At 38.4% G+C, this 14,042-nt stretch overlaps 1 protein-coding gene across 3 annotated transcripts in view; it reads right to left on the bottom strand.

Moving 5' to 3' along the window:
* Nucleotides 1–54: 54 nt before the first annotated feature.
* HEATR1 (HEAT repeat containing 1) overlaps nt 55–14,042 on the bottom strand; it is a 36,341-nt gene continuing 22,353 nt past the window's right edge. Inside the window, exons 26-45 of one of the 3 annotated variants that reach the window (XR_007888974.1) lie at nt 13,581–13,699; nt 13,201–13,322; nt 12,102–12,230; nt 11,319–11,549; nt 10,554–10,680; nt 9,330–9,496; nt 8,622–8,668; nt 7,664–7,787; nt 6,943–7,083; nt 6,437–6,726; nt 5,368–5,518; nt 4,703–4,861; nt 3,831–3,965; nt 3,476–3,580; nt 3,214–3,382; nt 2,305–2,459; nt 1,786–1,944; nt 978–1,086; nt 344–551; nt 55–263 (exon numbers count right to left, since the gene is read on the bottom strand). Coding sequence is in view for 2 of the 3 variants with exons in the window: in XM_051614289.1 (XP_051470249.1) it covers nt 463–551; nt 978–1,086; nt 1,786–1,944; nt 2,305–2,459; nt 3,214–3,382; nt 3,476–3,580; nt 3,831–3,965; nt 4,703–4,861; nt 5,368–5,518; nt 6,437–6,726; nt 6,943–7,083; nt 7,664–7,787; nt 8,622–8,668; nt 9,330–9,496; nt 10,554–10,680; nt 11,319–11,549; nt 12,102–12,230; nt 13,201–13,322; nt 13,581–13,699 (2,728 nt within the window). In the remaining variant the exon portion in view is untranslated. Of the gene's footprint in view, nt 264–331; nt 552–977; nt 1,087–1,785; nt 1,945–2,304; nt 2,460–2,973; nt 3,062–3,213; nt 3,383–3,475; nt 3,581–3,830; nt 3,966–4,702; nt 4,862–5,367; nt 5,519–6,436; nt 6,727–6,942; nt 7,084–7,663; nt 7,788–8,621; nt 8,669–9,329; nt 9,497–10,553; nt 10,681–11,318; nt 11,550–12,101; nt 12,231–13,200; nt 13,323–13,580; nt 13,700–14,042 lie in introns of those variants that run through there. The other 2 variants (XM_051614289.1, XM_051614290.1) reach the window with 2 other exon arrangements.

The raw sequence follows: 14,042 nt of genomic DNA, 5'->3' as shown, positions 1-14,042 counted from the left end.
AAAAACAGCTTTAGCTCCTTGTAAATTTCTTTTCACTATCTCCAGATTTACATTTTGCATCCTTAGAAATGACAGCAAAGCAGATTCTAAGGACAGCAGCGCATGGGTTCAGTGAGTACCATGCTTACATTGTAGCAGGACAGCCCCTCCAGAGACAGTAACTGCATGATGCCCCATGCACAGGGGCCTTCAGTGAGTTTCACGTTGTCATGCTTTTTGTGCCCAGCTATCAGAATTTGTTTAGAGCTTGTTCCAGCTTCCCACTGTTAAGAAAAGAGCAGTTAAGGAAAAGTTGTATGAAAAGGCCCCAAACCATCCAGAAATGATAAAGCCAGATTCTTACAGTATTTTATTAAAAAGTTAAGATCTTTGCTCTGATAAAAATTAGTATGACAGTTTGCCTGGAACACTTGCAGGTTGAGACTAACACAGTTCAGTCAAAATTGAAAACAGGTGATAAACTTAGAAGTAGCTTTGGAGTGGTTCTCCCAGAATGACTTCCAGTTGTTGAATTGTCTTCTGACACTGCCGTTCAACTTCTTCACATTCATCTAGAAAAAGAAAGAAAGCAGGAATTAAGTAGAATAGTGATTACTATTCCAGGAAGATTGTCACTCATCAAGGCCAGAGCTGTTCTCAAACACCAGGTATGAAATAACTATTAAAAAATATTTTGGCACTGACTGAGGACTTGGACAATTGTGTCTACTGTAACACTGATCTAAAACATGCAACTGGGGAGATGTGCACATGCTGTAACACTGGAGAAACTACTGTAATACAAGTGCAACTATAGGAGTGTCTTGGGTACTATCCATTTAATTTTGCATCCTGCACAGTTTAAGCCACCGATTAGTAAGATTTATAATAATTATAGCAATCATGCTCTCTGAATCTTTGAAGTAAGTGGCCTTTGTTCTTTTTTTTTTGTCATAAGCCAGTTGTCTGCCTTCACTGATGCCATTTTTTAACATTACCTTCCATGAGCTCAGCTAAGAATGGAATAGATTCTGGTAGCAAGATCAGGTAGTTCTCTTTCAGTTTTTGTGCAACTTCTACCAAAGCAAGCAGAGCAGCAAATCTGACCTAAAACAAAACAATAATCTTTGTAAGGAAACAAACTTAACAATACAGTTCCCTGTTTTCTCCCCCTGCCTTCTTTCCCTGTACCTTTATAAACTAGCTTTCTCTACTAAAGGGGTTTTAAGCTAATTTAATTTTCACCATATGGGTTAAGATCATGTCAAATGAAAAAGAGGTTGTAAGAAGCAGGTACATTGCTGGAGGTTATCTGATATAACAGTCTTCAGCTGCTTATTACGTTGTGACTCTGTTCCACCGTGTCAGGAGGACTTAGATCAGTACATTGAAAAACCAAGTACTCCCCCTGAATACATAGAACCTGTCAAATAAGAGTCTTTACAAAACTTACTAAACAGGCCTGAAGGTTGGTAACTAACTCTTCCAGTTCCCCCTCTGAAATGCCCCCTTCTTCATATGCAAGCAGGTTAACCTCTTATTCCAACAGCTACCAAATCTTTAAAAAATCCAAACCAGCTGGTATTGAAGACATTCACACCAGGAATACTGACTGCTTACAGTTAAGAGCAGAAGGCTGTGTTTATAAATCTCTCTAACTTGGGAGTGGCATAGTACAGTATCAGAATTTTAATTTAGGCTAGTATTTTAGCAATGACTTAGCTAATCCACTTCTGGGTTTTGGGGCACTGTTCCCATTTTCTAATGCAACAAGGAAAACCAGTTCAAATTCTGATTGCTTCCAACCTTAGAAGAGCTGTGCCTCATTTTCAGCAGGATGTGGTAGTTCAGTGGTTTCCACAGAGAATCATCTGCCATTGCGACTGAAAACTGAGCTATGCAGGGTATCAGGTGTGCTGTCACTCTTTCCTGGAACTTCTCATCTCCTCCAAGCATATTTTCTAGCTGTGGAAGTGAAAAGCTTGTCAGACAGATCCAGGCTCAGACAAACCCAGCCAGAAGCACTTCTAGCTTTAGCTTTCAGGTACTCGAGTTACATCAGAGTAACCAATCAGTGGGAATGCACTGGTCTGCAAGAGCTCAACAGCATGCATGTACCTTATGGAATAAAGACTTTCAGAAAAGAAAATAAATTTAATAATGCAGAGCATTAGGCAAAGCAGTTAATAATGTCTGTAGCCCCAAGACATTTACGTGATTCCTACCTTTTTTTTTAAGGGAGAGACTGAGGCCTGATAGTTAAAAAAATAAATGAGGGGAAAAAAAAACCTCAGCTATGAATAGTTTTTTTGTGTTTGTCAGTACCTGATCTACCAGAGGCATCATCAAGGTTTCTGCTCTTTCCTTACTCAGGAACTTCTGGGTATCAAAGAGGAAGAGTTTGTGCAGACAGTCCATGGTGAACTGCAAGAGTAGACAGCTCTTCTCTGTGCTATTCTCAGAGTCAAAGAAAGCTTCATCTATAAACCAATCAAGGTGAATAAAAAAAACAATAAAAAAAGAGAGAAAATACAAAACTTTCCCACAAGATAGAAACATTGCAAATATAACTAAAGGATGTACAGACAGCAATAATGTACTCATCACTCAGAACAATAAAGTGGATGCAACATGTTAGCTGGCTTATAGCTAATGCCCTAGCAGCTCTGCCACTGCCATTCAGTCAGCTGGGGATAGAAGAGAACAGCCACAAACTATAGGAAAAGTGCTTGGCCATACTTGTGGATATGGAGAATTTATTCAGGTCACTACAAATGCGAGAGGCAAATAATAAATTAATAAAAATTAAAAACTATTAAAAATTAATAACTATTTTTGCCAAGAAAGCAGAGGAGTCTGAATGCACCAGGTAGCATAAGATAGAAGTCAATGAATGAAGAACAAAATAAAACAACCCCAAATCCTAAACAGAAACAAGTCACTCCCTCTCCACACAATTTCATTCTCATGGAACTCACTGGGACTGACACTAACAATTTTCATGTGGTCTCAGCTTTGTACTGGCAGCCCAGAGTCCATGGATGAAAAATGTCCTTTGGTTCCATCAGAATAAGAAAGAAGCCTTATTTATAATAGAAAGAAGAGGAGAAATAAGACGTATGTTCTGTGAAGTAAATCCTGTCAGACTAAACTTTCAGCAATTATAATTAACTTATTTCAGCAATTAGAGTTAGCCTGTCAATGCTTCTCTGTAGTTAGTAACTGAAAACTTACCAGTTTTAGAAATGTTGACCTGGTTCAGGGTTTCAGCAAATGGCTTCACTAAATGACCAGCAAAGAGGGTGAAGAGACCCTTGAGCTTGTCTGCGATGCGATCTGCTATTCGGTGGAATGTCAGCAGTCTGTCTTTCAGGGTAGACTCTGTTTTGGACCAGTCAAAGAGCTGAAAGTGAAAGGCAGGTTAGCTCTTTCCTGTGCCTGTATGCTGGGAAATACAAATATGCTGATGCAGATGAATTGCACTTAAACTTCTTACCTTGAAGAAGAGGGGTCTGAAAGAAGCCTCGGAAAGTTTCATAACCATACTTATTAGACAGTCAATAATATAAGCCTCTGTCTTACCAACTTCATCTAAATCATCCTAGAAAAATTAGAAAACACAATTCTGAGTTTGAAATGCAAGAATTTGAGCTTTCAAAGCACCTTTTGATTTTGTCTCCTTCAGACTAAATGCCTAACTGTAATGTTTTCTACCCAAAGAACAATTCCAGAACAGAATATTTGATACCCAGAATTTCAGAGCACATATTCAACAAAAACTGGATATAACAATGGATAGAATTAGCATGTAGTGGTTGAGCTGCTGCTGTTCACCCCAATAAACAAGCCACCTCAGCATGCTCTGTTCGGAAGTCCAGGGCTTTCATGAAAAATGCCGTCAGCTCTGACTGATGGGAGATGAGGTGCTCCTTCTCCATCCCAACAATGTGCTCCTTCAGAATGTTCATAAGGGGACCCAGGCAGTTCTGCCAAAACAAAAGCAAATCAATGCAAAGGCAACTGTGATATTGACAGTAACTGAGAAGCATAACAAAGGAAGTGTATTTTTGCACTCTACACATTTACTTATTAAAATACTGTCAATAAAATAAATCAGTGTTTTCCTGTACTTTTGGGGGGCTTAAGTTAATAGGATTCCTGGAAACAGTTTGGTCTCCCCTCTCCAGTGCTGAAGATGCCAGTTAAGTCTGAAAGGTTTGCACCTATGAGACAGGAACAAAGCCCAGATGAAAGGTAGGACTCAACTTGTGTTCCTAGAAGATAAATCAGGACCTTTATGAATGGGATGATATCTCAAGCATTCATCACTTAACTTGCTAAGGACATTAAACTGGTGCTTTTCTCCCAGGTCTGACTTTCCTGAATCACCATTGCGGTACACAAGAGAAGTAATATAAAGACTGTGCTAGGCTTGGCTGGAATGGAGCTGATTTTCCTCATAGCAGCTGACACAGTGCTGTGCCTCAGATTTGTGTCCAAAACAACAGTGATAACACACCAGTGCCCAACTATTGCTGAACAGGACTTGCACGGTGTTAAGACTTTGTTTCTTGCTTTGCTGCCCCAGTGAGTAGGCTAGTGGTGGGCAAGATGTTGGGAGGGAACATAGCAGGACAGCTGAACCAAATTTTACACTGCTTGTTTATTTTTCTCCTTTCTTTCTTATTGACTACAATGCAAAAGAAAAAAAAAAAATCCTTACCTTCCGAGTATTTGCCACTTCACTGTAACACTTTGTAACTGCAGGCAACAGTATTCGGGGAGCAAGCCTTGTAGCTAGGATAGTTTTCAATGATGTCACACGTAAGCTTATCTGGGAAGAAGGACCAAACTCGACCACAATCTTTTCCAAGCGAACAACCTATCAGGAAATCCAACAAAAGTTAGGAATACTTAGAAGAGCTCCAGAATATATTTTAGAGTTGTTGTCTGTCGCAAGTGGCAGATGGGAATTCTGCTGTTTGCACCACCTGGAGCACCTTACATTAGGATGTTGGTGTGCAAAGCTTTGCTGTCTTCAGAAGAAAAACACTAAAAAAACGTGCTTGTCAGTGGTAAGGGGTCAGAATTACCCTAACTAGAGAGCTATTAGATGAGACCATGGGTACTACAGAATGATCCTTCAGGATTAATCTCCCTTTCCAAAGAGGCAAACTACAAACTATCAGAGGGAAGAGTAGGAGACACGCTTCTATTCTATATCTTAGTTACCTGAATAAGAGCAGGTGATTAATATGTTACAACCTTCCACATAGTTGTTACACACTCCTACTTCAGTTTCAGAGAGAAAAAAGTAATCTCTGTATCTTCTAGGAACTGGGAAGATCCTGTCCCCCTCTACATATCTGTAGGAGTCAGATAGCTCACCTGCAGCAAGCAATCCAAAAGATAAGGACTCAGGAAGTGTGGTAATGTTTCTGCAACCTTCAGCAGAGCAGTGACAGCACTCAGCAAGTAAATCTCATTGGAGACCAACTCCTTCTTATTTTTTAAAGTCTTCAACAGTGCTGGCATCAGCCTGTAAATAAACAAGGATAAATAGAGAGGTAAAACCACTGACCATTTGAAGGCACATAAATCCATCTGTTAAACATGCAGGGAAAATTTTTGCATAAATTTTTACATGTATATTTGAGAAAACTCCATATCTCTACTGCTGTATTTAATTTTTTTTGAAGCTAACTAATCACAGAATCATTCAAGTTGCAAAAGACCTCTAAGACCATCAAGTCCTACTGCCAACCTAACACCATCACACCCACTAAACTTAATGATTTCACTGTAATATGTACAAAGTAGCGTTCTCATAATTTTTTTTTTTTTTTAGTTATTTCTGCTTGCATAAGGAAAATCAGTATATGAGGATATTAGCATTAGGATCACAGAATCATAGAACAGTTTGGGTCGGAAGGGATCCTTAAACATCATCTAGTCCAACCTCAATGCCATGGGGCAGGGACATCTTTCACTAGATCAGGTTGCTCAAAGCCCCATCTTTAGTTTAAAGATTTAATGAAAATAACAAACTTACATATACAATGAGAAAGCAGCCTTAAAAGCAACAAGTTCGACGCATAGATTCTTGTTGCACAAGGAGAGTAAAATAATGTAACATGCAGAGTTTCCAACCGTACCAGTTCTCATGTTTATAAACATGATCTGTTCTACAGTAAAAATATAGAATACAGCCTAACTTTTCAGTAGACTCCATATGGAACTCTACTGATTATAAAACCCCTACCGTTTCTGCACTGGCTTCTTAGTTCAGTGACCAGGAAGCATCCCAGAGAACTATGAAAACCTTTATTCTTATCTACACAAAACAAACGCTCGGGCAGGCTGCCATTTGGCCTTCCTCAGCATTCCTTCAGTAATGCATTTTAGTGTAACTAATTCCTGCTGCAGTTGGTTCTGTAAAAAAAGAACCCAACATTACCTTGGAAGCTGAGGTATTGCTTGGGCTTTCAATGTACAGGTGACCTCAGCTATGCACAGCAAAGCACTTCCCATCACATTCTTCTCCTCCTTCTCTGAAGAAATCAGATCGACGGCAGTTTTCAGAACAGGTACAAATGGCGCTGGATTTTCTGTGCCAAAACCTTTGCAGAGTAGCTTGAGGCTGAACAAAGCAGTCTGCCTGTTGATAGCCTGCTCCTCCTCTTCCTCTTTTCTTTTACACTGCACAATAGCACTGAGCTCAGGAACTAGCTCCAAGAGCTGCAGGACCTAAGAGGACAAGAGAACACACACGTCAGACATACAATTAGAAACTCAGACCCTGCAAGGTATCTACAGGCAGGTGGCCTACATCTCACTACTCAAGAGCTGCCTACCAGACCTGGGACTGGTATTTGATGTCTCTACATAGAGAAAAACACTTCTACATCAATCTCCTTCCACTTACTCCTGCTAAAGGAACTGAGTTGAACCCCTTTGCCTCACCTGGCTCTTCTGCCACCTTGTGCGCTGCTGCACCTTATTGTTCAAAAGGTCCATTGCCTTACGTCTCACAGATGGGAGCTGATTTGTCATTAGTCCCCTAATTACAGGGATGAAGGTTTCTGTTGGCAATAAGGCATTGACCTATGAGAAAACACAAACAAAACACTACCATGAACACTGTTGCATGCACTGTGACACAGTAGCCTCCAAACAAGACAGGCAAACTCTCTTAAACTTCCCACATGGATTTCAGCATCAAAGAAGAGGACAGACTAATAATGCCGTATGTGAGGCAAGCAAAAGAACAAAGCAGGTTTCAGTTACTTAATGCATGTTCACTGGCTGCTAACCAGCTGTTACCCACTAGCTCCAAGATTTGCTCAGCAATTCCTTTTGTCTACACTGGCAAGCTATCCCTCCTTACCTTGAAATACTTCTGGGAGCACCCTGTGTGTGTATGGCACAAAAACTGGAATACGTTTCACAGGAAAAAAAAAATATATAAAAAAATCCAAGCTGTCAAAAGATGTGTGCCCCACAGCATGCAATGAGATAGCCAGTCCAATTAGACAAATGAACTTCTGATCAGAAAAAGGTTAGGAAAAAAAGCACAAGGATTTTTTTCTCCATTTAAATTCTATGTAGAAATATACAAGTTATAATCATATTAATAAGCAAAAGCACAAATGTCCCTGCTATCACGAGGGCTAATGAAACATACTTTATCCAGCATGTCATAGGACTTGTTAAGCAGAACTCTCCAAAATTTGGCTGTTGGTTTGTCCACGTTTGCTTCCACTGAAGATGCCACAGTGTTTATGTAGTGAAGAACGTCCTCTAATAGCCTAAATGGAAAGGAAGCACCTTCACTAAGTAACAAGGACACTAAAAAGAAGTTGACTTTATTAACAGAAAGCATAGAATTTCATGGAACAGCAACAATAAAAGAAAATGAAACACCTAATGGAGAGATTAGCAGATCACATCTACATATTAACAAAAAGATACATCAATAAGGACAATTGTGTGCATTAAAGAAGTCTACGTGGCACCCCCAAATTAGCATCTACATACAATAGTAGATCTACTTGAGAACTCTGAAACATAAACAATCTGTGAAGATACAGATGTTTAAAACAGAGCTTTTAGGAATGCAGCTTTTAAAATAAATCCTACACCTTATTTTATTTAGGCCAAACATAAAAAAGTTCAGCCTCTGCAAAAGAAACCCTCAATTTTGCATCATTGGCTGTTGTAGCCCAACGTCTACAACTGTGATCTGTGATAATTAGTGATTTTCTTACACCAGTATAGGGGCACCTGTGAATAATGGTTTTTTTCCTATGAATGAAGTGATACATTTCCCTAAGAACATGGAATTCTTTTAGAGACTCCATCATCAGTAGCACAATAATTATAGCCAAGTATGTAAATAAGGGCTATCAGAAATACCAAAAGAGTGGATATTAGGTAATGCAATCTTCTAGAACTAAAAGCCTCCACATCATATTAAAAAAACCCACTAAAGAAAACCCAAATAACTTCCATATAATAAATACTGTTTGTTACCAAGGTCAACAATGAAAATATCCTTGATCCAGTGGGACTAATCTCAAAAAATATTCCAAGGTTGCAGTAAAAGCTAGAAACTGGAGGAGCAGAGCAGATTTAAAGCATACCTCTGTTCCAACTTCTGAAGCTCTTCTGTTTCTTCACATTCAACTATCTGGTTTAAACAGGAAGAATGAAAAAGCTAAGTGTGAAACTTACATTAACTTACTTACTCCTTAAGTTAATGCCCCAGTATACACTAATTTGTTTGTTCTGAATGAAATGTCCACTAACATGGTAATTATGAGTTTCCCACACATGCAATTAAGCCATCATTCTAGAAGAAAATCTGAGAATGTTAGGCAATGCAGTCACAGCAGCAAATACAATTCATGCTGGTGGATGTTGTTCTGTTGAAAAAATGGAAACTACTTCCAGTTAGAACTGCAGCCTAAAATTTGTAACATTTACTTTGTCTTTTCAGAGTTAATAAATAGCATGAATCCCACACCAAAGTTCTTGTTATACAGACTGCGAGTGAAATCCCAGATTCCATAAAGCCAGAGGGAATCCACTAGGACCAGAATTTCACTTTGTTACCTATTTGTCAATCACATAGTCTATCTGGAAAAACCTTATGAAAAAATAAATAAATTAACAATACTGAGAGGTTTTGAAACTGTGTCAATAAAGACCCCAGCAAGATACACTGGACAGTGCATTCTTTTATCCCGTCTGAATATAAAGCCATCCTGAAAAGCAAATGAAACCTGACCTATCACAGTATGGCACAGTTACATCATATGATCAGTTTAAAAGCAATCTGCCATTGTTACCTTTTTCACAAAACTCTGAGAGGATAAAAGTTGTGACATGAAGGAGACTGACAAGAATTTGAAATGCCGAAGTTGTTTGTCTGAGTGAGACTCCACATTGAAGAGCTGCCCATCCTGATTTTTTAGCTTTGCCTTACATGTTCTTGACTTTTTCGTCCCAGGATCATCTGTTGAAAACATTCACAAAACAAACTTGCAGCCATGAGAAAAAGACTTCCGATTTCTGATTACAGAAATAAAGTAAAACTACAGTCAGATGCCTATCAAGGATAGTCATTCTGCAGTATGCAAAATCACATCAAAGTTCTAAAAAAGAAACTCTGAAATGACACAGGAGATAAATTTTTCATTTCAACAGCCTGTAAAGAAGTACTGCCATTTCATTGCCATTCCATCTGATCATTTTTATGTGAAGAATCTTCTTTTTTTCTTGATGCTAAAGCTATGGTATACTGGCTACAAACATGAGAGACTTTTGAGGCAGGACCATGTACACTGTGCGTCACATATTCGAGAAAACTGCTTTCAGTGTCATAAACTGGTCCTCCTTGGCTGAGAAAACATTTTCAAACAGCAAATACAGCAAGTCCTAACTTAAAAAGAAGCAAACAACCCTCACCAAGCTTCCTCAATGCTCTGTAAAATAACAGACTGGAAAGCTCTTCAATTATTGCTCCACTACATTGTTGTAGAAAGAAATGAAACCTTTAAAAACCCCAGAAAATTAGTTAGTCCCTGTCATCTTGTTTGCTACGAGTAACAGCTTTTTATTTCAAATGTTTTACTGTATCTTCTAAATGAGGATTACTGTTCTAATCTAAGTGCTCAAATAATCTACAACTGAAAGGATTATAAACAACAAGTAATCGCAGATCTTAGCCAAAGTTATTAGAGTAATTCTGCATCTCTTAGTCTTCTGTCTAGAGGAGTAATAGAATCATAGAATGGTTTGGCTTGGAAGGGACCTTTAGAGATCATCTAGTCCAACCCTTCTGCAGTGAGCAGGGTTGCTCAGAGCCCTGTCCAACCTGACCTTAAATGTTTCCAGGGATGGCAGCTACCACCTCTCTGGGCAAACTCTTCCAGCATTTCAACATTCTCATTGCAAAAAAACCTCTTCCCTCTATCTAGCTTAAATTTACTCTCTTTTAGTTTAAAAACATTAACCCTTGTCCCTCCAAATAAGGAAGTTTACATGCACTTGCTGGCTCTTTTTGTGGTTACCTTCTTTATTCTCTGGCAGCTCTGTCAAGTACTGGATTATTTTCATCATGCTCTGGAACTGAGATTGTACATTAAATTCGCAACAGATGGAAATCCAAAATTCAGTGTCTGCTTCCAGAACAGCATCCTGTTAATGGTTTAGGAAAAAAAAGTATTAAAAAAAATTAAAAATACTAATAGTGATAAAAAGACTCAAAACCTCCTCAGTGAGTTTCGGAAAATGCCATGGTGAGCTGGATCCTGCCAGGATTAACACCAGGGGTAACAGCAGCAAGCTCGTGGAGAGAATATAGCTCAAGAGGGTTGAATTGCTACAGCAAAGACTGTATCTTCTCACCAATGTTTCTTTAATAATTCTTTTAGCTTTCCCCATAAACTATGCTTTCACTTAATCAGAGAGCCTGCCTAAGAGGGTTTTTATCTTGGTCTGTACAGGAAGACAAGCATCATGTTTCACAAACACAGCTAAAGAAAAGACAACCAGAACAAATTTAAAGCACTTAATAATTAGATTATCAGCTCTTCAGATCAAGGATAGCTGTACAATATGATCTAATTTATCATTCAGACTACAGGACAAAACAGGATTGTATCTGCAATAAAATCAGTCAGCATCACCATTAGGTTCTGCCATAGCACAAGCTCAGAGCTCACTAATTATTTTAGCATAACTTAAGAGCTTGTCTTGCACCTTCTTAAAGGCAAGATCATCAAAGGGGGAGATCAGTCTCTTGAGGAAAAAGTTGACACTACTAGTCATCTAACCTTGTCTGTGCTTGATGTCGCAGTCACAGTTTTGGTCACATGCTGCTCAAACAGCAGCACCAGGAGAACCCAGAGGAACTTTTCTCCTCCCACCGTAGTGATCAGCTGGGTCAGGATGGGCAGGCGTCGGTGCTCTGGCACATGGGGCAAGGCATCCACAAACACACGGATGATCTTTATCACCACCTCTTCCACACTTCCAGAGGGCTCTGACAAATCACTGTCTTCAGCCTAGGTACAAACAGGTACAAGGTTCAAACAGATTATCACAGGTGGGTACAAGTTTTTTCTTTTAAACTCAGAAAGAATAAAACTTTTAAACTCTAGAAGAATATAAGCATTCATTAGGTATTTTACCTTTCCACTTGCTGCAGACCATGTCTACTCTTGATATGACCATGACATTCTATACTACTAATAACCTTATTATTATTTCCAATGGTTCTTCTACTGAACTTGCCTGCTGTTTTTATGATTAAGAACTTGAATTTAAAGCATGTTTCAGGTCCTCTTTAGGTACAGCTATGATACTATTTTGGCTAAAAAAAGTGCAGGAGGATCATAAGATTAAAAAGAAGCAGTAGTCTGATGAACTCAGAATTGGTCAGAATAGTAGTTGTCAGTTAATACAGTTACTATACATAATTAGTATCAGTCTAAAAATTATCCTAAAATAGGCTACAACTTGTTCTACCACTGATATTCTAAACCATTTACTCTACTTAATTAATAACCTTATTGTTAACTTTTTTCTATTCATTTCCATTAAGTAGACAAAGTTACCTGTATAAGAGCAGGAATAACCATCTGCACTGTCTTATTAATTACTTGGAAAGTGTAAGTATCATCCAGACGTAAGACATTTGCTCCCATGAATGTAAAAATGGGCATAATGTTATGAAGAACTTTATCCTGGAAAAGAAGAGAGATAAGATTAGTATATTTTTTTAACTGTGCTGCTCTGCATATTATACTTTGTGGCATTTCTCCTTCCCACAAATGCCTCTAGATTCCTATAAAAGAAAATGAGAATCATTAGTATCTGCCAAAATTTCCACTAAACTGATTCTGAACGTATAGGATCCCTTAAAGCTACTTACAATGTGATTAATTACTTCTAAATATCATATAGAAGCTAAGACAGACTTCTAAGCAAGTAACTAAAGAGTGAAAATCTAGAGTTTATTCTGATGAAATGCCAGAACTGAGAGCAAGAACTTATGGGCATGTTTTTAATTCAGTTCTAGTGAACTGAAGGAGTGTTCTAGATTTAAAAACAGAGATAAGACTCATATCAAGTATTTCCTTATATTCTCATCTTGAAAATCTTTTAAGAGCCAGTATTAATGTTGAATAAAAGCTCAGTTCTGTAGCAGGTGATGGCAGTAAAGTGGCAAAAAATAAAAATAAACAATCCCAACAATAAAAAAGCCAAATGCCCCCGAATTTGCTTTTGGGAAAAACGCTGTCTTTCCAAATGTGTGAAGAAAGTACTGAGGTAAAGATTAAGATACAAACTGAGTTGGATACATCTGGATACAATTTGCTGCTTTTATGGTTTCAAAGCAAAAGATTCTTACTTATAAGAGTGAGTATAGTCAAATTTCAATCCATAGAAGAAAAGCCCTCCTTCTCAGTTGATTAAAATCAGACCAACCAGATTTTCCCAACTACATTTCCATGCGTTGTACAAGATAAGAATCTGTAAGAATACATGTGCTATTGGGCTAGATGTATTCTCTCATGTATAAAAAAGCAAGGGGAAGAAGATACAATGGCACAAGAACTTTGGTACCACAGCGGGAAGGCAAGGCAGGGCTGTTGACTCTTCCCAATACTTGGAACCCAAAGAGCCAACACACAAATTTCAGGTACAACTTACAGGAAACATGCCAGCAACAGCTCCAAGGAGCAGCAGTGCATGGTGGTGTGTCTGGGGCATTTTAGAAATCCTGATGCACTGAACTATCAATTCCACGTTGAATTTTTCTTTGTCAAGGACATCTGCAAGTAAGAAATTGTAAATGATTAGCACTTTAATGGTCAACCATGTAGGAATAAACAGTACACTCAAGCACTGGCTTCAATTCGCAAACCATACCAAACAGACCTAATAAAAATGATTAAGAAGGCAAAGTTATACGCCCTGTAGAGGAATCTGCCTCTCCTCAACTATACAGCATAGACTGAAAGAAGAAAAAAGTTAGCAGCCATTGTTTTAAGGTGAGAGAAGTACCAACAAATGAGTCTGGCTATTTTTACCTGTAGGGATCTTGCTGCCATCTGGGGACAACTTCTGACAGATGCTGAGCAGGCAGCTGAGGATTAGCTGCTTTGTATATTCCATATTTTCTTCTTCTGATGCCATAGGTTCCAGACACCTACACATTCAGAAAAAAAAAATATCAGAGATCGAAAAAGGAGACAGAAAAATAAGTGACCAAACTAAATATTAAGATACAAGTAAGAAACTGCAAACTTCATTCTACAGGAGCTTTACACTGAAGCTTCTAAAAAGCGTTTGCCTAGAAGCGTCTCTGCTTTTTTCACTTTCAAGTACATCAACTGGTCTAATAAAAAGCATTGATCAAAGCAATGTCAAGAGCATAAGATGATTACCTGAAATATGACTGGCAGTTTATGTAAAGGCAAGTCATAAGAAAAAAACATTAAAAATCCATCTATGTGTAAATTCTCCTAAGTGCCTGGAGAGAGGGCTGGCAG

This window comes from Apus apus, chromosome 3 (assembly GCF_020740795.1).
Source record: "Apus apus isolate bApuApu2 chromosome 3, bApuApu2.pri.cur, whole genome shotgun sequence".
NCBI lineage: Eukaryota > Metazoa > Chordata > Aves > Apodiformes > Apodidae > Apus > Apus apus.
The sequence above is the reverse complement of the archived record's forward strand: the minus strand, read 5'-3'. Positions and strand labels throughout refer to the sequence as shown.